At 38.5% G+C, this 26353-nt stretch overlaps 1 protein-coding gene across 4 annotated transcripts in view; it reads left to right on the top strand.

Annotated features, from left to right (window-relative positions):
* The window catches only part of KDM4C (lysine demethylase 4C), a 398973-nt gene that overhangs the window by 195659 nt on the left and 176961 nt on the right, over positions 1-26353 (top strand). For all 4 annotated transcript variants that reach the window (XM_081237192.1, XM_081237191.1, XM_081237190.1 and 1 more), the window contains exons 9-12: positions 2993-3186; positions 6127-6365; positions 8756-9069; positions 12711-12819. In XM_081237192.1, the coding sequence (XP_081093318.1) occupies positions 2993-3186; positions 6127-6365; positions 8756-9069; positions 12711-12819 (856 nt within the window). The remainder of the gene's footprint in view (positions 1-2992; positions 3187-6126; positions 6366-8755; positions 9070-12710; positions 12820-26353) is intronic.

Here is a 26353-nt window from a genome sequence, read left to right as displayed (position 1 = left end):
CTGTTTCCCCCGATGGTAACCTCTTACAAAACTATAGTACAATATCAAAAAAGAGGAAATTGACAATGATAGAGTCAAGATACAGAATATTTCCACCACTGCAAGGATCCCTCACATTGCCCTTTTATAGCTGAACCCAGTTCCCTCTCACCATCATCCCCTCCCTTAACCCTGGCAACCATTAATTTGTTCTCTATTTCTATAATTTAAGACATATATTCTTGTATTGAGTCAAACAATCAGTTGAGTGGTAGATCTTGTATGTGTACAAAATTCAAGACTTCTAGGAGAGAGGAATGGGAAATTAAAATCTAGGACAAAATTCTTGCTGTGGAAACTTATATCATTTATATTGTCCACTCCTTTTTCTTCATGAAGCAAATATTAGTAACACTATATGAAAATAAGAGAGTCTCTGCTGGTGAGTCTAAACTTCATTTCTTCCTTTAGTGAAAGGTTGCGTCTTAAACCAAAATATCTTTAAATTTCTCAGAATCCTCATTTTCCATATTTCTAAGCTAATTATAGTAAAAATAACTTAGAACTCTCTCTTTATAGGCATGCCTCAGATATTGTGGGTTCAGTTCCTTTCCCCACAATAAAGCGAGTCACACAAATTATTTGGTTTCCCAGCGCATATAAAAGTTATGTTTACACTGTACTGCAGTCTATTATGTGCAATAGTACTATGACTAAAAAAAAAAAAAACAATGTACATACTTTAATTAGAAAATACTTTATTGCTAAAAAATGCTAACCATCATTTGAGCCTTCAATGAGTTGTAAGCTTTTTGCAATAGTAATATCAAAAATCACTGATCACAGATCACCATAATAATGAAAAAGTTAGAAATATTGCGAGAATTTCCAAAATGTGGCACAGAGATACAAAGTGACCAAATGCTGTTGATAAATGCTGTTGGAAAAATTGATAGACTTGCTTGATGCAGGGTTGCCACAAACCTTCAATTTGTAAAAAGCTCTTTATCTGTGAAGCGTGATAAAGCAAAGCGCGATAAAGCGAAGTGCACTAAAATGAAGTTTGCCTGTACTTAACTAATAATAGAAAGCAGTGGTGTAGATAAATAATACTCCATTCAGAAGAATAATTGGTACAAGTTACATTCAGTGTTTTCTTTGGATGGCAGAATGGTGAGCAGGAAGGCATTGTGGTAGGAGCAAAAGCACTGAGGTAAGGAAGCTAATGGTGACTGCTCCCTGGGTTGAAGAGGAATGTTCATGTTGACTTGCAGTGGGAGAGAAACCTGGAAATCTCACTAGTGGAGTCCAAGCTTAGAGCCCTTGAATGCTGGGCTCAGGACTTTATTTTATAGGCAGAGCAGAGTATTACATCTTATTGAACTCCGAAGTGAAAGATTATGAGATATTTGAGGAGATTAAAGTGACAGATATAAAGATGAATTGGTGCTAGGAGAGACTGCAGGCAGAGAAATTAGTTAGCTTTTTTATGTTTTTTACGTTAGCATCTGACAGTGAAGGTGTCCTGGTAAAAGGATTTCTGCAGGTAGAGGAAGAGCTAATTATAGATGATGACAGACTGGATTTCTAGGGATAGAAGGCAAAGGAGGGATTAGGAAATGTTGATTGTGAATATAGGAGAATAGAAGGATTGTCATATCATTTATAATAAAATTTTTGTTTGCAGTTGGAGAAGCCGGTTTTAGGCATACTGAGTGTTAGCTGTGTCCTGAACTGTTTTTTTTTTTTTTTTCCTTTTTTCTTTTTCTTGAACTTTCAAGGCAAGATTGGAACTCTCTGGAGGAAGTTTTAGGCTGGAGATTATTAGGAAATTTTAAATTAATTTGCATGGAGATGATAATTGTATTGCCAAAATACTGAAAGACTGTTTCAAGGCTGTTATTGAGTCAACTAGTCTGTTGTCAGGTGTGTTAGGGATGGTTAAGGTATGTTAGTTACATCTTTGAGACTATCTCTGTTTCAGTATTTGAATTCTGTCTGTTCCATTGCATGGAGTATTAACCTAGACACAGTATAACCTGTGTAAGGTCTTTATAGGAAACTTGCTTTATATGATATGACTTCTAACTATGTATTCATGAGAATCAAAGTTCTAGTGAAATCAAAATAATCTTTTCTTTGAACTTCTTAACACTATTCCTTCTTTCTAGTGGATATGATTGTAGTGGTGATGGTGGGTGTTTCATGTGATATGATGTAGAAGAGACTGTTTATTTGCTCCTAATTGTTGGTTACTTTGTGAGAGTATATTTGTTAATAAACATTAATGTGATTAAAATATATCTTGGAGAAAATTTATCTCAACCTATTGGTTAAATTATTCTAACCACACATTTATTAGCTACTTTTATTCATTGTCAACCTAGGTGTTCAGCTTTACAGTATTCAGCTCACTGATGCATCCTTGTGCTGGGAGGGTAATCCTTCTGTTGCAGGCATGCTTTCAAATGTGTGCTCTTTCCTTTCAGTTGTTCTTGGTACACAGTTTCCAAGAACTCTGCAATGCATTTTAACATCTTATTCTGTTTATAGATGTGAATATACAGGTTGTCACCTCCATTCAGAAGAAATTGAGTTTATTACTCACTGAATGTTTTTCTTAAAACTTAAAAAAAATATTTATTTTATTTATTTATTTTTATTATTTTTCGGTTGTGCCAGGTCTTAGTTGTGGCACACGTGGGATCTTCGCTGTGGTGTGCGGGATCTTTTTTAGTTACAGCATGCGGACTTCTTAGTTGTAGCATGCATGCAGGATCTAGTTCCCTGACTAGGGATCGAAACCAGGCCCCCCTGCATTGGGAGTGTGGAGCCTTACCCACTGGACCACCAGGGAAGTCCCTATTACTCACTGAATGTTTGAAAATGTAAAACGTTATTCTCCATTATGTAGTGACTAAATATTTGTGTATGGTACATTCAAAGGACAACTCAGTGTGACTTTCTGTAGTTAGCAAAATGTTTAAAGCACTCCAACCCCATTGTGTTTCAGTGCACCTGCAGGAAAGACATGGTGAAAATTTCAATGGATATCTTTGTGAGGAAATTTCAGCCAGACAGATACCAGCTTTGGAAACAAGGAAAGGATATATATACCATTGATCACACGAAGCCTACTCCAGAATCCACCCCTGAAGTAAAAGCATGGCTGCAGAGGAGGAGGAAAGTAAGAAAAGCATCCAGGAGGTAATGATCCCGCCCACACCCCATCCTACTTGTACTTACTCAGTTAAAATGGGTCCTTGAACATAATGTTCTCAAAGACTATTTATTTGCTTTTTTTTTCCTGTTTATTCACCATCAGTTTACTTAATACCTTATGAAAAAATTGAGGCAAACTATTTTTAATTCTTTGGAAGTATAACAAATAAATAGAATATAAACAGAGATGTATATTGTATTTGAGAATATTTTTGAAGTTGCAATGCATGAGAAATAGAAAAATTCTAGACCTTCTAAGCCCCTTACATTAATGTATTTAAAGATTTATCAGTGCCCTCTATTCATCTCCTTATTTTTGTCAACTTCAGTAACTCGATTTCCAACTTTTTAATTTTGCTACTGATTTTGACTTTTAGTAGTTTTCTTCTTCATTTGTCAAACATCTCAGATATTACTTTTCTCATTGGGATGCCTATATATTTTGCTACATTATACACACTTGGCATTATTCTTCCACAAGGTGTAAATCAGAGCATGTGGTGTTTCTATAACATGGTTGTCCCTGTGTACTTTAATCTACATTCCATTTCTGTGGCCAGTGCCATTTCAAAAGCCTTTAGGCCTGTTGTGGTCGTTTTGCTGTCTTAAAACACATTAAATAGGGTGTGTGTTATGTTGCTCAGGTCCTCAGGCAACCTTTTTAGACTTTTATATTTTCCAGGTTTATATTACATTTTTACTCTCCAGTATTATTCATTGTTTTTCTTTCAGATTGTAAAAGTAATATTTGTGCATTGGAGAAAATTTGTAAAATAAGGAAAGGAATAATGAAGGAGTCCCAAATCCCCCATAACCTCACAATCCAGAGATAACCAGTGTTAACATTTTGTATATATCCTTTACATATATTTTTTATTTATTATATAATATTATATACATTTCCAAAATTGGGGCCATGCTCTATTAATAATTTGATGATCAGTTTTGTGTTTTTTCATGTAACTGAATGATTTGATACAACGTAATTTCTAATGCCTGCATGTATTTAATCTCCTGTATTTGGACCTGTAGCTCGTTTCTAGTTCTTTGCTACTAACCAAATAACACTGTAATTTTAAGTCTTTGCCCACACTTCTGTTGCTTATTTTCTGACTCTCTCTCTCTTGCCCCCCTCCCCGACATTTTATTTTCTACTGTTTTAGAATGCTAGTGAGTGGAGGAACCTTAAGAACATGGAGTGAAACCAGCATTTTATAAGAGATACACTTGACGCACAGAATTAGTTAGTAGCAGAATTAAAACCCAGGTGTTCTTATTTCACCCTATAGTCTACAGCAGTAATTTTCAAACTTTTAGTCTTCAAATCAATTTAATAGGTTAGGAACAACATTTTAAAATTAGGAAGTAAAAGAGAATAAAATGCATTGTAGTTCTTCCCATGAGGTAAGGGTAAGTATTAATTCATGACATGTGTGAGCATGTGTGTATGTGTGTATTGTGTCATCATCTGAAATGTATAACTTACTGTGGGTTGCATTCAGAAAAGTTTGGGAAACACTGATTCAGAGAGTCACTGTGTTTTGTAAATGTGCAAATCTGCATTGCCAAAACAGTTCACTGTGGAAGGAGGCAGTAGTCAGTCTTGAGTTCAGTAGCCAATAGCACATCTTGAGAATTGTTCTTTAATGGACAGAAAACACAGTACTCTAATTAGGTGTATGATCTGGTCTCTTAGTTACTAACCACAGTGGTCCTTGTGGGTTGACATTGAATATAGATCTGTGACATTGAACAGATTCGAAGTGCCTTTCAGTAGGTTAAAATAATCAGTGGTCTTTGCTCACCCAGTTAGAAAGCCTAATGTTAAGGGGCTTGTTTATTATGCTCATCTTTGTGGTTTGATCATCGAGTTTGCTGATCTCCCTTAAGTAATATGCTATATGTAGGAAAATCTAATGAAGGGAATGATTCACTGAAACCTCAAAGAGATGTCAGCCATCTTATTGTAAGTGTACTATGCTATTCATAATGTAGAGATATTCCACATAGGCCACTGCATGGGTTCTCAGTAAAGTGATGATGATACCAATACTGCTGCTTCCAGCAGCAGCCAAAGCTAATTTACATAGGTTATCCCTGGCTACCCCCTTTATCTTATCTGTGACTTCCTATAGAAAAACACTAATGTGTTTTCTTGTGTGTGTGTGTGTGTGTACTCTGAAGTACATATCGTTTTGATTTGAGTTGTAATTCTTCTTAAATGAAAGTGTTAGAAATGTGTCATATACAAAAAGCATCTGCAACAAAGCTATCAAGTGACTTGCTAGAAAATACTAGAAGAGGAAAACTTTAAAAATGGTGTCCACTCTGAAAATAAATAATACATTGATATAAGATGTGAAATACATATGGTTAGCCTTCCTCCTCTCTTAATTCCTTTAGCTAATGATAATTGGCATTTAATCTTAATGCTTTTCATGCATATTTCAGAATTATACGAAACTCAGGGAAATACAGCCACAAGTTCACCTTGGAATGTAAATAATCTACTCAAATTTTAACAACAGCTTTATGGAATCTCCTTATTTCCTTTTTCTTTCTTCATTATCTAAATAATATTTGCTTTTATCCTTATATCATCATTTTTCACTTTATTTTTATTTTGAGCTTTAATATTGTTATAAAATTTTAAGTGATTTTCCAATAATGTTTAATAATCAATAATGTTTAACAATTTAGAGTTGTTTTAATTTTAATTTTTAGTAAATTGTTATTAAAACCGTTGTTAACATTTCAATTTCAAATTTGATATATTCATCGTGAAGATTATCTTTGTATAATGTGATTAAAAACCAATCAGTTTTTTCTTCTCTTTTTTCATTAAGTGAAAATAATATTTGTATATATGTTTTTTCCTGTCCATTGGAAACATTGTGTTCTGACTATAGCTTCTTTTGTTAAAAGATTCCAGTGCACTAATTCTCACTCTAAGAGGCCTAAGAATGAGGAGGATGAGGAAGTGTCAGCTTCAGTTGATGGGGCAGCGGGCCCCACTCCTGACCCAGACCCAGATGAGCTCATGGACAGTGAAAAGCCAGAAGAAGCAGTGAAACTAGCAAACACAGAAGTACCTTCAGAGGAAGAGGCCTCTGCTAACAGGATGCAGCTGGATCACAGTTTATCAGATAATATCAGATTTGCAGGTGAGAAACTAGCTGCTTATGTTTCACATATTAGTAGTAGGTGATTGTTGATCTGCCTTAAATCTGGGTTTACTAGGGCAGATATGTTACTTTTCCACGTAGCTTAACCAATAAGCTATCTAAAACTATGCGGTAACTCAATCAAAAGGCCAAGGGAGTGTTATGAAAATCAGAAGCACCACTGCTACAGGTAATGGAATTTTGAGACAAGCAACCAGCAGTGCCTATTTCGTTTAATAAAAAAGAAGATTCTAAAATGAAAAAAATTTATTTTTAGTGCAACTCAATTTATAATATACAATACATTTTTTGGAAAGCTTCTCTTGAATTCACATGGAATAGAGAAAACCAATTATAGATAATTCTTTGCAGATTCTTAGCTTCGACTTAATTTTAAGAAGAAAATAAAGATTAAGGTTTTACAAAAGAACAGCAAACATCATTCAGTCCTGTGAAATGTGTATATAGTCCCCTGGCTGTTTCTCTGCACCAAAGCCATCATCGGTAAATCTCAACTGCTTTGCTTTTCCCCGCTTTTATAGCATATTTCTCTGAAACTGTTTTAATCCTTTGCCTCTTTAATAGTTGTTGGAGATTTTGTCCTTTTCCTAATCGAGCTTGTTGGTAATTCCTGTCTCTCTCTCATACCCCTCATCTATTGTATCCTTCAATTGTGGGACTCTCCCAAATCCAGCCACCCCCTTGCTTCCTCTTTGTTCAAGGCACGTTATCTCTTGTCTGGACTGTTGCAGAAATTACTTCCTTCCTGTTTTGCCTGTGTCCACTCTAGTCACCCCTACTAGTCAGTTCTCCATATGGCAGTCATAGTGATCCATTTAAAAGATGTGGTTTGTTTTGTCCCTACCATCTTATTGCTCTTAGTGCACTTAGAGTAAAAGAAAAAGTCCTGATCATTGTCTGAGTTAATCGGATCCTTGGCTGCTTCTCTATTCTTACTACCTTTTGCTCTTGAAATATCTATGTTAATAGAGTTTAAATCATAGACAGTTTTTTCACTGAGTTTATATTTAATTGGAGAGTTAGACAAATAAATATATAATTCCTATCTAGTGTGCTAAGTGCCACTAGTAGAGATGGCATAGGGTGTTCCTGGAATACCAAGGAAAGACCTGAAATAGACAGGAGGCTGGACTGGCAGGGTTTCTTGGAGTAGGTGATATCTGAATTGACTTGTGATGAACACATGGAAGATAGAAAGTAAGGAAGGTAGGGAAGGGAATAGCAAGCAGTACAGAGAACATTTACGCAGTGCATACGGATATTTCTTTATAGTCTCTCACTGTAGTTTTTTGTTGTTGTTGTTGTTTTTAATCACACCAGGTTAAATTAACTACTTTACAAATTACTGGGTAGTTTAAGCTAAGGGTACCCAGGTTTATTATTTGTGTCACTGCCTGGTCTCTTGCATTTTGACTTCCAGGTTTTGAGACCTGGCAGAGCATTTAATAGAGGACTTGGCTAGATGCAGCATCCGAGCTACTATGTGATAGGTGAAATGGTGCTTGTGTGTGTATGCGTGCACGTGTATGTGTAAGGAAGGGAGGAGGGTGAATAGAGATGGCTGTAGAAGAGAAGTGCATGTGATATTCTTCTCCTTTCATATGCTGTCATTGTATGATGAAGGATTAGTGTAGGAAATAATTTTTATTTGACCTCACAGTTTTACATGTGGTTTTTTTTTAATATAAATTTATTTTTGGCTGCGTTGGGTCTTCGTTGCTGCGCATGGGTTTTCTCTAGTTGCGGTGAGTGGGGGTTCTCTTTGTTGCGGTGCACGGGCTTCTCATTGCGGTGGCTTCTCTTGTTGTGGAGCACGGGCTCTAGGCGTGCAGGCTTCAGTAGTTGTGGCTTCTGGGCTCTAGAGCGCAGGCACAGTAGTTGTGGCACACAGGCTTAGTTGCTCCATGGCATGTGGGATCTTCCCGGACCAGGGCTCGAACCCGTGTCCCCTGCATTGGCAGGCGGATTCTTAACCACTGCGCCACCAGGGAAGTCCCTACCTGTGTTCTTTAGATACATCCTCTGAGCTGGAATGTTTCATCAGTAGCATATATTGAAATTAGATTCTTATTTTTTAGAAAAATCTCAACTTGCTATTGCTTGGGTAATTATTGTTATTGCCTTAGCTTTTGACATTGGTCTGCAGTGGAACCTCTTTTTAAATCCCTTATTTTGTCAGTAAGTATATTATTTTGCCACCTTAACAATTACAAAGGCTGCATGGTGCTTTGGTAACCTTTCCCACTCAGGTCTTTAGTGGAAATTTAGAGGGAAAGTTTGATGGTAGAAATTTAGTTGAGAATAGTTCAGCAGTTCTCAGCAATAACACAGTGTAAGATTTATTAACAGTCTTTTGTTTTACTCCTCAGGAAACGTCTGCCTAAGCACATCTGTGGCAGAGAAAATCAAAACTGAGGCTGACCAAACCTGTGCCACAATTCCGTCTTCAAATCCCAGTGATGCTGACGATTCCATGTCTATTGGCCATGTTATGTCTAAGGAATCAGAGCCACCCAAGCTTCCATGGCCAAAGTCACCTGAGTCGTGCTCCTCTGTGGTGGAGAGTAACAGTGCTTTGACAGAGGGAGAAGAGAGTGATGTGGAAATCCATGGCATAGGCCTTGAACCTGGGGAAGTCCCAGAGGTCCCCAGTGGAGATAGAAATGGCTTCAAAGTCCCCAGTGTACGTGGCAGTGTCAATTTTTACCATATTTATTATGTTGTCAAGGCACTTTCTGAAAACAGAATGCTGTGCATCAAAATCTTGCTTTAGGGCAGAAATAACATTTCACATTTATGGGTCTTAATCATATTTCCTTCAGTGACCGGGAGGTAAGCCTTCTGTGAGGTCTGGCTCACATGGTAATAATTCAGAGAACATGGAACTTTTGGCCACATATTGGAGCTTAATTTTCTTACTTTAAAAATTTTTCTAACACTAAACTCTTTATTTTGAGATCATTGTAGATTTATATGCAGTGGTAAGAAATAGTATAACAAGGTCTTATGTATCCATTTTCCCCCAATAGTGTCTTCTTGGAAAACTATAGTAGAATATCACAGTGATATTGACATTGATCCAGTCAAGATAAGAGTGGTTCTGTCACCTCCAATAGTAGCCAGGCTGGAAATAACTTCAGCTGCAGGGCTCTGGCCTCCTTCTGCCAATGCTTAATACCTCTGGGTTGCAGGCTTCCCACAGCCTCTATTTTAAGATTAGGGCTCATCTGGTCATGCTTTTCCCTGACTCTTTCCTCATGGACTCTGAATCTAGGGCCAGGCTGACCCTTCTGGTCCTGCCCACTGCGGGAACCAGGCCTTCGCCTCTTGGAAAACTCAAGATCCCTTTTGATTTCCAGCCTCCCCATTCTAACCCTTTGCATAGGGCCTCCCTGTTTCTCATATGTTCTTGTACGATGTTAATATCATATGCTTTCAGTGTAAACTTTCACTGTAACTTGAAGATTGTGAGTGTATCAGCCAAGTTACGATTGCGTGTAGTGATTGTCATAATTTGGTAACCTCTTTTGACCTGCACAACTTGATAAAGGAGTTCAAGTGGATGAGTAAGGGAAGCCTCAAATGTTTGAGCTGATAAGTTGTGCTGGCCACTGAACAGACCCGCTTCTGGATTGCTCCTGGTCATTTCAACTCATCACAGGCCTTTTGTAGCTTTAGTAGCAAGGGAGAGTAAATAAAGACATCAACTTGGAATACTCTGTTTATAAGCAGTTTTAAAATGTCCAATAAAATATAGATGATTTCCTAATTTCACCCAATAACTTTTATCATTTTTATGCATGATTGTCCTACTGAACTATAAAATATTTCTCAGAAGTATCTGAGAAATAGAAAAATATGATCTAATTTATTTGAAAAGGTTGCTGAGAAATTTGAAAATAGTATTCACGTACCAGTAAATAAAATTTACAACTTAATTTCACATAGCGATTGTAGCTGGATAGATATTGGGATTCTGGAATGGTGAATAAGTCAAATGCCTGTTTATATTTGGTCAGCTTCTTTAAACTAGAATGGAATGGAAAGTAACTTTTCTGTTTCCTTGCTTTCAATGGAGGCAATTGGATTCTCAGTGCTGTTAACCTTCATCTTTATCATTTCTCTGAACAAAGCCTGACTGCCTAGGAAAGCGAGTGCTGCTGTTGAAGGCTGAGGGACTTGGTTTGCTCTCATCAGAAACGGCTGTGTGGTATTCTTTTCTCATACCATGGTGTCAGACAGTCCTTCTAAGTAATACAGACCCATTTCATTTTCGTGTAGTGTGACCAGTGTTTCTTAGTATTAAGCATAATGCTATGTGTATGCTGGTAGCAGTCAGCTTTAGTCAACTTTCTCAAGAAACATTGAGTTATTTTTTAAACAGTGTCTGTCTATCTGTCTATCTGTAACTGGACTCCGTGCTTTTCCTGGAATAAATCAAGTGTGTTCACACCTTACCTGCTATTCCTGCTGTCCAAAATACTCCTCCCCTAGAGAGCTAAATGTACTGCTCCCTCATTGCACTCAAGGCTCCACTCAAATGTCTTCTTGTCAGAAAGGGCTTCTCTGATGACTCCATATAAAATAGCCTTCTCCCCATCTCTTTCCATTCTTTGTCATGCTTTATTGTTTTTATTGCATATTTGCTTAATAGTACTTCATAAATATTTACTTTCTACTTGTTTATTGTCTGTGCTCCCCACCCTCGTACCCCCAATCTATATTGCACTCTTTGGAAGCAGGGACCTTCTGTAGCTCACTCTTAGAACAGTGTGGCATGTAGTAAGGGTTTAATAAATATTTGTTATTGTTGACTAAGTTATAATTCCTCACATTAATTTTTAGCTGTTATAAACTACAGGTAAATCTCATCCTGTATTATACTTTGTGATCCCAGCTTTTTTTTTTTTTTTTGCGGTACGCGGGCCTCTCACTGTTGTGGCCTCTCCCACTGCGGAGCACAGGCTCTGGACGCGCAGGCTCAGCGACCATGGCTCACGGGCCCGGCCGCTCCGTGGCATGTGGGATCCTCCCGGACCGGGGCACAAACCTGTGTCCCCTGCATCAGCAGGCGGACTCCCAACCACTGCACCACCAGGGAAGCCCTGATCCCAGCTTTGATTAGAATGTTCTCACACATTGTCTCATAATTCTGTTTTGGTGTCAGATGTCAGCATAGTTTCTCTCCTTCTGGGCCCTGCTTCTTCAGCTTACGGGGAAATTCCTGAGACTCCTTTCTTTTGCAGTCAAATGTTGATGCAGACCCACTAGTTTCGAACTTTCTCTAACCACACCCCTATCTTTTTTGGGGGGTTGCTGCATGGGCAAGAAAGCTTGTAAGTAGTTTCTGCCTGGAAGATGTCAGGATGCACATGACTTTTTCCTTTACCTTTGAAAGGAAAATGTAGTCTGGGCAGCTCAGGACAAGAGATTTTACATAAAATTTAAGTGGTTTCAAGATGACAGTAATGTGCCATATTAAACAACAGCAACAACTTTTGATTTCCTGTTTGATCCTCAGAGAAGTGGCGATTCATTTTTGAATGGAAGGAAGAATACAGGCTCACCTTGGCAGTATTTCCTCCTGTGTGAGGATAGAAAGCAAAATAACCTGCCACATAGTCACACATGACCAAATGCCATGGTCCTATTTTGTTATGAATATATAATCCTAAATTTAAATTAGTTTTAAAGAACTTTTGAAAACTAGCTAACTGCTGAGTTTATTGTTTTATCGGTTTTGTTTTTTTAAAATTTGTATTTATTTTTTAGCTGTGTTGGGTCTTCATTGCTGCACGCGGGCTTTCTCTCATTGCTGCGTTGTGGCGAGTGAGGGCTACTCTTCGTTGCGGTGCATGGGCTTCTCACTGCTGTGGCTTCTCTTGCTGCGGAGCACAGGCTCTAGGCACGTGGGCTTCAGTAGTTGGCAGCATGCGGGCTCAGTAGTTGTGGCTCACGGGCTTAGTTGCTCCGTGGCATGTGGGATCTTCCTGGACCAGGACTCGAACCCGTGTCCCCTGCATTGGCAGGCCGATTCTTACCCACTGTGCCACCAGGGAAGTCCCTCCAGATAGTATTTTAATATGAAGTGGAAGAATAGTTAATTGACTTCCCTGTCAGTAAAATTATTAATAGAATGGATTCCTATTTCTTTTGACTTGTAGGTTTAAATTTCTTTTAACGAAGTGTTAATTCCTCAGCAGGTGAATAAGTATAAGAGTTCTTCATAATTAACTTGTTGTAAATCATCATAACCATAGTTTTTTGTTTTAAAACAAGTCTTTAACAGTGGCTGTTTCTCCCCCATTTGTGTTCTGTAACCAGATAATAGAAGGAGAAACCAAAACTGCTAAAAGTTGGCGCCATCCACTTAGTAAGCCTCCAGCAAGATCCCCAATGACTCTGGTGAAGCAGCAGGCAACGAGTGATGAAGGTGAGCTTGTGTTGTTTTCCAGTATTTATTCCGTATAGACTGTATAATACTCAGAATTTATTGTCAGTTTGTTGTAACAAACTTTTCTAAAAAATGGCCTGGTAGAGAAGAAATCTGACCAAGTGGCAAATATATACACCATAAGGAGATCATAAGTAATACATAATTTATTTGGAATTTATATTTTAGGGATACATACTTGCTTCACATAATCTAGCCATGTTAAAGTCTTCCTTTTTTTATATGATGGGGTAAATTGGTCATTTCTGACATTTGCCTTAAGACCCTCCAGAAGAAGCTGACAATCATTTTTCTCAAGGTATCAAATTACAGAATTAACATGCTTTGTGTTTCTTTGCATTGCCTTTGTTTTTAACTTGAATCCTTTAAATTTATTAACACCATCTGAGTAAGAAACTAGATGCAGTACTTCTATATCCTGTTATACCTGGTGTGTCATGAAACATCCTTTCTCATTAACTAGGTTTTACTGATGTGGCTTGGTGTGAAGTAGTTTTATTTACAACCAGTTACTATTCCTAGATGTAACATTTATCTGTTTGTCTTACCTTGTTGCCCCTTTTACCTCTCTTTTTCCAAAAATGTTTTTTTGTTGTCTTCAATCATACCTCTGACCAGTTTCTTCCTTGCAAGTGTCTCATAGCATCATAAGGGTCTATTTTTTTTCCATCTCTAAAAGGATCAGTTCAAGCAGGTTTTCTGTAAAAAGCCCTTCTTTGAGATGTTCTCCTTTCCTGGTGGAAATTGTTAATCAAGTCCTATGTCTGTGAGGATGCTGTCAAGGGAATAACATGAATCTTGGGCTCAGGCTTCCATTTAGTTTAAATCCAGTTTATCAGAGTACACATCTTTAGCAGATTTTTTTAAACTTTTATTTACTGTCTTCTTTTATGCCACATGTTTAGTTAGAAAAAAAGATCCTCAGTGTAGGGATCAGATAATGATAGTAGCAGTCTCTGTAATACCAATTCAAGGTAGAATTCTGCCTTGAGTAATAAAAGTAATGAAACATATTTGCCTTTATTTCCATATATCATCATGTTCAGTTTTTCTTTCTCCAACTTTATCATATGCAACACAAACAGTTTTCCTCTTAGTGCCAAGATAAAGGACTGTTCTGTATAAAGTAATTAATACTTAATTTACATTACTTATGGATTTTCATTACCCTTCCCCATCATAGCCTCTAACAGCATAGCTTCTTGGAAGGGAATGGGCTATCCTAACACATAAGGAAAACTGCCTTCTCCTATGTCATTATCTTCCTAGGAAGTATATTTCCATGTGAATCATCATAAATTGGCCCAGAGTTTCTCCATGGAGAGCAGTTCTGATTTCGATCAGTATAGCTTTCCAAATTTCTAAATGGATTGGTTTAACGAAGACATCTCAAAAGTCTGAGGTTAAATATCTTGCTGAAACACTGGTGATTGTAGCTTTTGCAGCGGTCTCACCCTCTATTTTAATATACTAAGTACTGCTGGGGTCTTCTGGGGATTTTTGAGAATTGAGAGGAAAAATCAGAGAATTACAGTGATGGCTAAAGATTTTTACAGGCTTCCAAACAGAGAGTGGATAATATTCCATGTCCTGGAGCAAATTACTTATTTATTGGGCATTGAATGTTTTTACCTCAGCCTTCTCCCTCTGTGTCTTGGACATCTAAAAGTGAATGAAAATCATGATTATTATGATTATAATTATGCCATTATTAGACGTCATTATTAGAAAGTGACAAAGAGTGGGATTAGTGCTCATTGGGAGCACACAACTCCAAATCTGGCGTCTTTTGGGGATTTCCTACCATAACTCCTGGGCTCCTTTTGCACTCCTCTTATAGAAGTAAGTGTGTATGCCAGACAGGAGCATGACTAGATTGGAGCTTCTGAGAAATTGCATCTCTAAACAGCAGTGTCCCTTATTGGTGAATGAGCATTTCTCTATTCAAGCTGACATTTGACTCCCTAACAGAAAAGCAGCAGAGGGGAAAGATATTGATCCAGCACCTCTGGGAGCTTATGTGCAGCTGGGAGATAAGAGTCACCTCTAAGCTGCTCTTCTCAAAGGACAGCGCAGTGGCTCTTTGATACTCAGATGGCCTGAAACTGTAGAGATCATTCTAATTGGTGGCAGATCCAATAATTACAGGATCAGCAAGGATTTCCTGACTCTTAGCCTGTTCTTTCCTGGAAGAAGATTTTCCATACTTAGCAGAAAAACATGAGGGTCTACAGTGGTGGAGCAGAGTGGGGAGATACCTAAGAAATGAATTGATGTTTCAGAGTATATAACATATTTACATAAAAACTAATATCTAATTCATTCTTTTTAGGAGGGTGAAAAACTGTCTCAAATGTATGCTACATATTATTATTATTATAAATTTATTTATTTATTTACTTTTGGCTGTGTTGGGTCTTCACTGCTGCACACGGGTTTTCTCTAGTTGCGGCGAGTAGGGGCTTCTCATTGCAGTGGCTTCTCTTGTTGTGGAGCACGGGCTCTAGAAACACAGACTTCAGTAGTTGTGGCATGTGGGCTCAGTAGTTGTGGCACACGGGCTCAGTTGCTCCACGGCATGTAGGATCTTCCCAGACCAAGGCTCGAAACTGTGTCCCCTGAATCGGTAGGTGGATTCTTAACCACTGCACCAACAGGGAAGTCCCTGCATATTCATTATTTGTAGTTTAAAAGAAATTACTAATCTGTCTCTGGTTTTCTTTTAACTGAAGTGTTTTTCAGTTCCCTTTTCCCTTATGTCAGGCAGCTGCACAAGGTGATCCTGAAGCATGGATTAATATTCTATATATTTTTCTGTTTTTTAAGCTAATTATACAATGTTGAATTGAAACAGACTTGAAAGAGAAGTGCTTGGGTGGGTCCTTTTAGTTTTGAAACATTCTGGATATGTATCCATTCTCCCCTTGTGATGTGTCACTATAACAGCATGTTCCTGTTCTCCGATTTCAGAGCTTTGTGGTTGAGTGTCTATAGGGAAAGGGGTGTGTATGCAGCACGGGTGAGCCAGGGAGCCTCTGAGAATAACATCTTGCCTGGCCTCAGAAGGCCCTGAGTGTGAGAGGATGGACACTGCCGGGCGGGAAGCTCAGAAATCCGCCATAGTAATTCTTTTTCTTTGGTTGCCGAAGATGTCTGCCCAAAGGCTCTCACATGTTTCCCTTAATATTACAGATCGATTGAGGATAAGTGACTTTAAGGCTGTTCATGATCCAGTACCAGCTTCTCTCTGCAGCTTCATTTCCCTCAACTACCCAATGTGAATCCTCCTTTCCATCCATTCAGACAGTTGTTTGTATTTTCTCCTGAGTATGTCTGCTGCTTTATGCTTTCGTGCTTTCCCTGTGATGTACCTTTCCACCTTGGAACTCTCACCTACTTCTCACCACTTACCCCTCCTTCCTCTTACTTCTCTACTGTCCTATTCCATCTATACTTAGCTCTAGCATATCACTCGTCATCTTAAGTTGTGCTTCAGTATTTTTCTCTGTGTCTGTCTCCTCGCTCTCACTCCTCGTATCTCCCCACTCCAAGTCCAAGGTCAGTCTGTGGCTTAACTCACCTGTGGATCCAAAAGCAGGAAGTCCTTGGTGATTAATAACCTTGAAATCAGCCATTAAAAAAGATAATGATTTTTCTTTTTTTTTTTTTTTTTTGCGGTACGCAGGCCTCTCACTGTTGTGGTCTCTCCCGTTGCGGAGCACAGGCTCCGGGTGCACAGGCTCAGCAGCCATGGCTCACGGGCCCAGCCGCTCCGCAGCATGTGGGATCTTCCCGGACCGGGGCACGAACCCGTGTCCCCTGCATCGGCAGGCGGACTCCCAACCACTGCGCCACTAGGGAAGCCCATGAAATACTTTGATATAACGTATGCTGTCATGTTAAAAGGAAAACCAAATTCTTGTCCAGGAAGTATTCTCTCTATATATGTGTATAGAAGAACATATGGTTTTAATTAGCTGTAGATATAATATGTCACCTAACTCAGTTTTGTATCCTGAATGTGTTGGAATCCTCTTTCTACTGTGCCAAATCCTAAAACCTACTCAAAGTTAATATGAAGCTGACGTGTTGCAGATGTGGCCAGTGCTTTGGAGACCTGAGGGCCCCCAGAGTAACGATTGGTATAGTTGCTTAGCTAGCACCTGGGTGTGTATGTAAGGGTGTGTGTGTGTGCGGGTGTGTGTGTGTGCGTGCGCATGTGCATGCGTATGTGTATTTCCTTCCCAGTTTGAAGGCATTCTTATTCAAAAATTTTTTACTAATGTATGCTTTTTCTGAGTAGTTTTCATTGGCAGCAGTTTGTGCTGACACAAACTCAGGACTTTTCCTGAACTGACACTAGGCTAATAGACATTGTACATTGACATCCACATTCTGAACATGCATTTTATCTATCCCCCTGCCTTGCCCTTTATGGTTCATTGTTTGGTCTTTAACTTCTCCTGCACACATATGTGCGTTTTTTAAAATTGAAGTATAGTTGATTTACAATGTTTCAGGTGTCATGTATGTGTTTGTTTCCCTCCTAAAATTTTTTTTTTACTACATTTGTTTCCGGTATAAATTTTCCAACTTTTCCTACTGTTGACTTACAGTATCTTCACTGCTTTTGTACTTACTGTGCACATAACCCCCTTGGTGAAGTGATAAGGTTAATGTTGTTTCTAAAGCAACTGTAAAGGAGAATCCCTGCAAACACACAGGAGACCTCATGAACGTGGCAGTGGCTGACGCAGTGATACTCTACTCAGTGATTCCCATGTTTGTTGGTGTTAATTTGAGTTGACATACTAATGCTGTCTGTGGAGTTTTGCTGGAGACTTAGAAAGTTAAGTTGAAAGTTTATAAGAAAATATACAAGATCGTTATCAGGTGATTTTAGTTCTCTTTTCTTTGCTGATGACTTTTCAAACTTTTTGTAATAAATACCTTTCTCTTATATTTGGGCAAAAAAATATTTTAAAGAGACAAGAGAGTATGGATGTGATGTATTGGATTACCAGATAATCCTCCAGTTACAAAAGAATCAGAAAAATAATTGATAAATAAAACAATCAACCTTTATACATGCATGGAGAGGCAAAAGTAACATAAAGGGTCTTATTTCTCCATGTCTGTGATCATGGTCAGCCAGCTGCAGTGCTCCATTAGCTGCATGACCCTCCATGCTTTGGCTTTGTGCTTACCAAGTGAAGATTGTAGCAGCATCTGCCACATGGAGCTCTTAGGAGGGTTAAAAGACTATGTGTAAGGCACTCAGAACAGTGTCTGGCACATAATGAATGTTTTTTGTCTGTGTTGTGACATGAGGAGGAGCAGGAAGAGGGTGATAGCTGAGCTCTCGAGAAATGAGGGAAATCCAGAGGGGATTCACGGTGAGATGACATTCAGGTGGGTAGGAGAGAGTGAATGCCATGCCGTTTGGAGGAAATATGCTGGGACTAGAGTGGAGGCTGGGAAATCAGAGCTAAGGCCTCATAGGATCCCCCAGACTCATAAAGCGGGACTCTTGAAAGCCTAAGCCCTTAGTTAAGGGTGTGCTAGGGAAAAACTGAAGACCAAAATGGACCATAGGCCCAGGCAGAGGCCAAGAGGTCCCGCTGCTGGGTCTCGGCTTGGGTGGGGAAAGAGGATAGGATAAGAGAAAGTCACCCTAACAATTCTTAACCATAGGGCTGCCGTCACATTTATGCCTCTTATTCCAATCAGAAATTTAAAGTACAGGTGCCTCCAGGGCATCTAGCAGAAGCAATTGCAAAATCTTTTGAACCCACCTGGATAGGAGTTTAGTTGACTAAAAGACAGTAGACGCTGACTGAAGTCCTGGCCTTTGTCCCTTACCAGTTTTTCGACTTCTGGCAAGTCTTCTCTCTGGCCTCAGTTTCCTTTTGTGTAAAATGTGAGCCTTCGTTTTGAGTAATTAGGGCTCCTAACCTACAGGTTCATGAATGGATTTTGACATTTCAAATACCCTGAAATAATGTGGTGATATGTTGAGCTCATCACCCTGGGACCAAATTTTTATTTGTAACTCTTCAACTATAATTTTATACGGAAAGATTGAAAGACGCCAATACCCATCTGTACTGTGTTTACCCAAGTGCAGAGGTGACGCCACCTACACGTTTGAATATTGACAAGATTCAGATTAAAGCGCTGGTTATGGCTCTGATTTTCTTTAATCTGAACTGTCTGGATAACTTTTTCTAAATCATCAGTTCAGCAAGTGCAGTACTGTAATGAGCTGTTAAGGATCTCTTTGAAATTAAAGACAGCTTAGATCCTGATCCTATCTCTGTAATGTCTGCATGCCTTGAGGGTTACATTAAAAGTGTATTTCAGGCAGTGTTACAGCAATTTATTTTTTGGACAGTCTGTCTATATTAATATTATAATTCATTTAGTAATAGATTAAATATTTAAATATAGAGATGGAAGAGGTGGAAATTGCTACATTAATTAGAGATTATTCTTGGAGTTTGGCCATTATGTAACCTATTTAAGCTACATTTTCAGTTATTTTGAAGAATAAAATGTGTACATTTAAGCAAGGAAAATCTCAGGAACTCACATCTGACAAAATCTGATTAATTCCTCAGTGTTTTTCTCTGTTTCACACTCATTTTGTGAAAACATTCGTGTTTATAATGCAATTGAATGATAAATTGGTGCTAAACATGTTTTCCCAAGACTGATTTCACTTTATTAGAGATTTTTGTTTTCTTCTGGGATTGCCTGATATTTCCTGGGTATTTTCTGAACTTTACCCTGTGTCATTTGGTAACTGTTAGTTCTGTTGGTGCAAAAGCTGGCTTTTGGGCACTTTGTAATCATCCCTCAAATAAAAGGACATTACTTTGAATTGGCTGTTTCACTTTATCTTTGGCAGACAGATGTTTTGGAGAATTAATGCCCTCCTGCCCCTGGCATGCTTTAACTCCCTCCTTTCTAAGAGCATAGGTATAGGTTTGCCAATCTTCATTTTGTAAAAAAAAATTTATTTCAAAGATTTAAGTGGATATATTGACCAAATATAATAGTGATGTCTTTTATTGATTCAAACTTTAAAAATGTTATTCTAAGTATTAGATTAAATTAAAAATTTGTTTTAATACCAAAAACATTTTTGCCAGATGGTAATGGGCACGTGACTCTGTTTTTGGTTAGCAACCTGAGACCTGCCTTCTAGTCTCTCCTTGGCTGTTAATGGCTGTATGGCCTTGGAAGACTAAGTCATGTAACCTTCTAAGGCTTATCATATGTATGATGAAATTGTTGGATTAGTGATCCCAAAGTTTCATTCAAACTCTAAAGGTCTTTAATTCTATCAAAATATAACAGGAAGAAACTATCACATTTTTTTTTTTTTTTTTTTTTTTTTTTTGTGGTACGTGGGCCTCTCACTGTTGTGGCCTCTCCTGTTGCAGAGCACAGACTCCGGACGCGCAGGCTCAGCGGCCATGGCTCACGGGCCCAGCTGCTCCGTGGCATGTGGGATCCTCCGGGACCGGGGCACAAACCCGTGTCCCCTGCATCGGCAGGCGGACTCTCAACCACTGCGCCACCAGGGAAGCCCTATCACAACATTTTAAATCAACTATACTCCCCCCCTCCAAAAAAAATAAATAAAATGTGAGGTCCCCAATCCTAATATATATATGTAATAGGAGAGGATACTGTGTAGTCCTCTTGCTTCATGCTAGCCTTTCTTGGAAAAGCAAAATAGTGAAGTATAAGAACATTCCTCATCAACAGTGTTTCCCCTCTGTAAAAAGTCCTTTTCCCTGCCAGTTTTGAAAAACAAATGCTGTTTTACGATCGTTGCATGTCATGCTCCAAATGTTATTAATTTTTACATAATGATCTCTTCTTTGTTCCATCAATTCTTATTAGCTTGAGGTAATATTATACTTTCATAATAAGCATAGTTATATTTCTGTCTGTTTAAGCAATAAAACAGCAACTTCAGCAGATTACTAAGCAGATTGGCTTGGAATGTTCGTTGATAGGTCACAACCAGTATTTTCCTGCATTATGTGGACATAAGACATTAGATGTTGTAGGCACTCAGATTTAATGGATATTTTATCTAGCACTTAGCTTTGTAATAAACGGGCGTTCTCAGTTTAGCTTGATTTTTCTGTTAGCAAATCCCATTGGAGTCCCAAGGGCATTGACCTTTTCTGCAATATAGGGAATAAAAATAAAAAACACCTTGCCCTTATTATGAAGTGGCTTGGTAAGGGTTTGATTGAATTAGACAAAAATGCGCTAGCTTTTTAACTCATGTTACACGGTTGCTTTCTATAGTTTTCAGAATCAATCTTGAGACTTTTTTAAAGTGGTTGGCATGAAGTCTTACGATCAGATGTCTATAAGTGCTGAAAACATTGGGATTGTAAAATGAGAGTCAAGACTTTGATTTATTTGAATTCATGTGTACCTTGTTTTACTCTTAAAGTCTTGTAGAAAACATCTGAGGAACAGCTTTTGATACTATAATTGTGTGGTTCATTCCATTCTTTAGAAAAATAAATTATTGTATTAGGTTGAAATGTATGAAATTGCTGATATTTGATTTTCATATATCTTCATGTATTACTTTACATTTCCTTAAACTTGTACACAACCCCTTCTCCCTGGAGACAAGGATGTCTTACCCTATAGGCCATTGAATTATCCTGTGTTTTGTACTACATTTTCAGCATTTTTAGTTCTATCTTTTGTTTGGTTGTGAAACTGAATATCATGAATAAGCATGCAGTTTGCAAAGTTAATGTAGCTTTTAAAATTTAATTTTATAATTACTTTATGGTCTTCATTTTCTTTGTTTTGTCTCTGACTATTGAAAACTTAGCTCTGGGCTAGCAATGTTTTTTGCAGGCTGACATTTGGGGACCATTGTCATGGATTTTAGGAAAAGACTTTTTACTTCTGGGAGGGTTGTTAAGTAATATGTGTAAGGCTCCCAAATAGTGAGTGGTTAGGAAGTGGCTCACTTTATCAGCATTTAAATTCGATATAGTATTGTTTTATTCTTTTTTTCTGATTCTTAGGTTCCCAGTTTTAGGGAAGTGATGAGGTGACATTTTTTTATACATACCACATGGACCTCTAAATTCTACATTGCTTTACTGTTCATGTTTGGTTTGGTTTTGTTATGGGGAGACATTTTCAAGATTGAAAAGTGTAGGGATTTTTGTTTTGCTAATAAAAAAGTAGAAACCAAAGGAGAAAAGGTTTGTGATGATATATGAACATATTTGAATATTACTCAAATATTTCTACAGTTGTTAAGGTTTTTTCTTGAGGAATCATACTTTATGATGCCTTTAAATGAGTTAGCGAAGGATCTGGGGTGAGACTCTTCTTGGGAGAAAACAGTGAGTACAAAGGCCCCAAAGGAAGGCAGTTAGTGTGGCATGTTTAAAGAACGGCAAGAAGAACCCCTGATGGCTTTGGATGTGGAACAACAGAAGGAACGTTTGCTGCCTTGTCCTCTTCTTATTTCCATACATCCTCTCGTGTAGTCCACACCCTTGTTTCTCTAGTAGTTGTCATTGTGGCTGCTCTGCATGAAGTTCTCTGTCTCCTTAGCAGCCGTTTTGTGTGATCTGCCAAGTGACACCTCTGTTAGTTCTTGGATCAAAGTGTCTAAGGGTCCTGCTGTCCTTTACACAGATGACCAGAGCTGGCTTTTAGCTAAGAGGAGCATTTTTTTTTGCAGGTAAAGTGCAACATACCAGTTGTTCTTTGCTTGGAGATCTTGTTTTGGCCATTTTAATATAGATGCTGTTAATGAAATAGTTTAAGAAACTGAAGGGTTCTTCCATAGGAAGTTTTGAACTCCTTGAAGGCAAGGGACTGTTGATTTTTGTTTCTTATCTCCAGCATCAGTCATATTGCCCAGTACACAATGAGTTTCATATGCTGTCTTTCACCTATCTTTGATTTGATTCTCAGAATAACTTCCTTTTGGTGCCATGTTGTCAGCTAGTTTTCCAAAGATATGCCAGCTTTTTTTTTTAACATCTTTATTGGAGTGTAATTGCTTTACAATGGTGTGTTAGTTTCTGCTTTATATCAAAGTGAATCAGCTATACATATACATATATCCCCATATCTCCTCCCTCTTGCATCTCCCTCCCATCCTCCCTATCCCACCCCTCTAGGTGGTCACAAAACATCGAGCTGATCTCCCTGTGCTATGTGACTGCTTCCCACTAGCTAGCTATTTTATATTTGGTATTGTATGTATTAGTCCATGCCAGTCTCTCACTTTGTCCCAGTTTACCCTTTCCCCTCCCCGTGTCCTCAAGTCCATTCTTTATGTCTGTGTCTTTATTCCTGTCCTGCCCCTAGGTTCTTCGGAACCATTTTTTCTTTTTTTAGATTCCATATATATGTGTTAGCATACGGTATTGGTTTTTCTCTTTCTGACTTAGTTCACTCTGTATGACAGACTCTAGGTCCATCCACCTCACTACAAATAACTCAATTTCTTTTTTTTATGGCTGAGTAATATTCCATTGTATGTATGTGCCATGTCTTCTTTATCCATTTATCTGTTGATGGACACTTAGGTTGCTTCCATGTTCTGGCTATTGTAAATAGAGCTGCAATGAACATTGTGGTACATGACTCATTTTGAATTATGGTTTTCTCAGGGTATATGCCTAGTAGTGCAATTGCTGGGTCATATGGTAGTTCTAGTTTTAGGTTTTTAAGGAACTTCCATACTGTTCTCCATAGTGGCTGTATCAATTTACATTCCCACCAACAGTGCAAGAGGGTTCCCTTTTCTCCATACCCTCTCCAGCATTTATTGTTTGTAGATTTTTTGATGATGGCCATTCTGACTGGTGTGAGGTGATACCTCATTGTAGTTCTGATTTGCACTTCTCTAATGATTAGTGATGTTGAGCATCCTTTCATGTGTTTGTGGGCAACCTGTATATCTTCTTTGGAGAAATGTCTGGTTAGGTCTTCTGCCCGTTTTTCGATTGGGTTGTTTGTTTTTTTGATATTGAGCTACATGAGCTGCTTGTATATTTTGGAGATTAATCCTTTGTCAGTTGCTTCCTTTGCAAATATTTTCTCCCATTCTGAGGGTTGTCTTTTCGCCTTGTTTATGTTTTCCTTTGCTGTGCAAAAGCTTTTAAGTTTCATTAGGTCCCATTTGTTTATTTTTGTTTTTATTTCCATTTCTCTAGGAGGTGGGTCAAAAAGGATCTTGCTGTGATTTATGTCATAGAGGGGCACATTCTTTTGAATACTTCTGTAAAAGATATTAATCTTTTTATTATCATAAATATATTCAGTGATGTTTTTGACTGAATGGGAGAATAAAGGCCTTTTTTTTTCCTGAAAGGATAAATCTTGAAATATTTTTATATAGGAGATAACTGGGTGTCTGTCTAGATTGGCTCTTTCTGTTCCAACCTGTCTTGTCATGTTAAAAGTTTAGTGTTTAGGGCATACATTGTAAGTAATTTTCTGGATGATCTTTGAAGAGATTTGCTGGAGACCCTACAGGTTACGCTGGAGACCCAGAAGGGAAAGAATCATCATCTGTTGAAGCCCTAGGTCTGTCTTACTAATGAATAGCATCTGTATGGCTGGTAGCTCATATACTCATTTGGCAGATGAAGGAACTGAGGTTTAGAATTATAACCCAACATTAAGACCACATAGATTACATGAATGAAACATTGTTTTAATTTATTCTAATAGGTTTAGATCAGAGCTCTACTCTTGTAACCATGCTTACCTCAAAATAGTTGAATAACCATTGTTCTAGGCCACAAAGTCAGGGCTTTTATAACATTTCTTTCCTAATTTATTACTTTAACTGTATAATGTTTGTTATAGATTTAATCTTATGATCACTTAAATGAATATTTTTAAGTATTATTTGTTAGTTTCACTGTTTACTAGTTGCACTCTTTAAAAACTTACATATGCTTTTATATGACAAGCAGTGTAAATTGTTTTATGTAGAAAGTAAAAAAATAAACCCTTAATCATTAAAGTTAACAGTGTACATCTATAATAATCCCTGTGATCACGTCTTAGTGAAGCCCCCACCATGCCTTGAGAAGTGTTATTAATTGAGGGGGAAAGTTGCTCTCTAAACAATGGGGTATGCCTCTAGATTAGTATAAGTAGAAGTCTCAAGAAGGTTCTCTGAACATCTTAAGATTCTCAAGTGAATGGCAGCAAGCCTGACTTTCTTTTCAGAACCAGAAAATTTTCTGAATTCCCTGAGCTCTCACTTTTCTAGGGACCTCCTCCTCCTTCTCTTCATATGCTCTGCAGGATTGACTCTTTCCCCGGCAGTACGCTTGTTGCTGCTCTGGAGTCTCTGGGTCAGCATGGGATGTACTGCTGACTTGCAGACTTTATAGTTATGTATGGACAGGACACATTTCTAGTTGTCCCTTTGAGACTGATCTTTTGAGAAACAGCATTGTTTATGGTCGTGAGGAGAGGGCGGGTCCTTCAAGCGAGGGTACTTCTGACAGCAACGGTGTGGCTTACTTTTCCCAGGCGCCAACTGGTGTCCTACAGTTTAGTTTCTTTCTGACGCTAATGACTCAGCGTTAGCACAGCCGCTGCAGGTTAAGGACTCAGTCCAGTCTCACCAGTTGTCCCCACTTCAGATTCCAATTGCAAGTCCTCACACCTGACCACTGGGCTATAAAGTCTGGGGGTTCCCTACAGTTCCCTCCTCAGGTTTGATAATTTGCTAGAATGGTTCATGGAAGTGAGGAAAACAGTTCTTACATTAACTAGTTTATAACTCAGGAACAGCCAAAAAGAAGGGATGCACAGGGCAAGATATGAGGTGGGGGTAGGTGTGTGAAGAACTTTCATGCCCTTTGCAGGTACATTACCCTCTCGATCCCAGAACCCTGTCATTTAGGGGTTTTGTGGAGGCCCCATTGTGGCTACACGATTGATTAAATAGCTGTCTATTTGGCAATTGACTCAATCTCCAACCTCTCTCCCTTCCCCTGACGTCAGAGGTGGGGCTGAAGTGCTAACCTTCTACTCATGCATTGACTTTGTATTCATGCCTTGGTCTTTCTGGTGACCAGCCCCGATCCTGAAGCAATCTAGGCGCCCCCAGCCACCAGTCATCTCATTAGCTGACAAAAGACACTTTTCAATTCTGCGATTCCAAGCGTCTTAGAAGCTCTTGTGTCGGGAACTAGGGACTAAGACCAGATATTAATATTTTAACCAGTGATGTTCCTCTCACCCATATCATTCAGGATATTCCAAGGGTTTTAGAAGCTCTGTGCCAGAAACCAGGAAAAGACCAAATAAATGTTTCTTTTTATGTGACAATATCATAGCGAGTATGATGTAAATAGCAAGCAAGGAGGATTTGGAGAAGTATTTAAAATACATTGGAGGGACCTCCCCGCTGGTCCAGCGGTAAAGAATCCGCCTTCCAATGCAGGGGACGCAGGTTCGATCCCTGATC

This window comes from Mesoplodon bidens (genome assembly GCF_964165515.1).
Source record: "Mesoplodon bidens genome assembly, chromosome: 6".
Classification (NCBI taxonomy): Eukaryota; Metazoa; Chordata; class Mammalia; order Artiodactyla; family Ziphiidae; genus Mesoplodon; species Mesoplodon bidens.
This window is presented reverse-complemented; position numbering and strand designations above follow the sequence as displayed.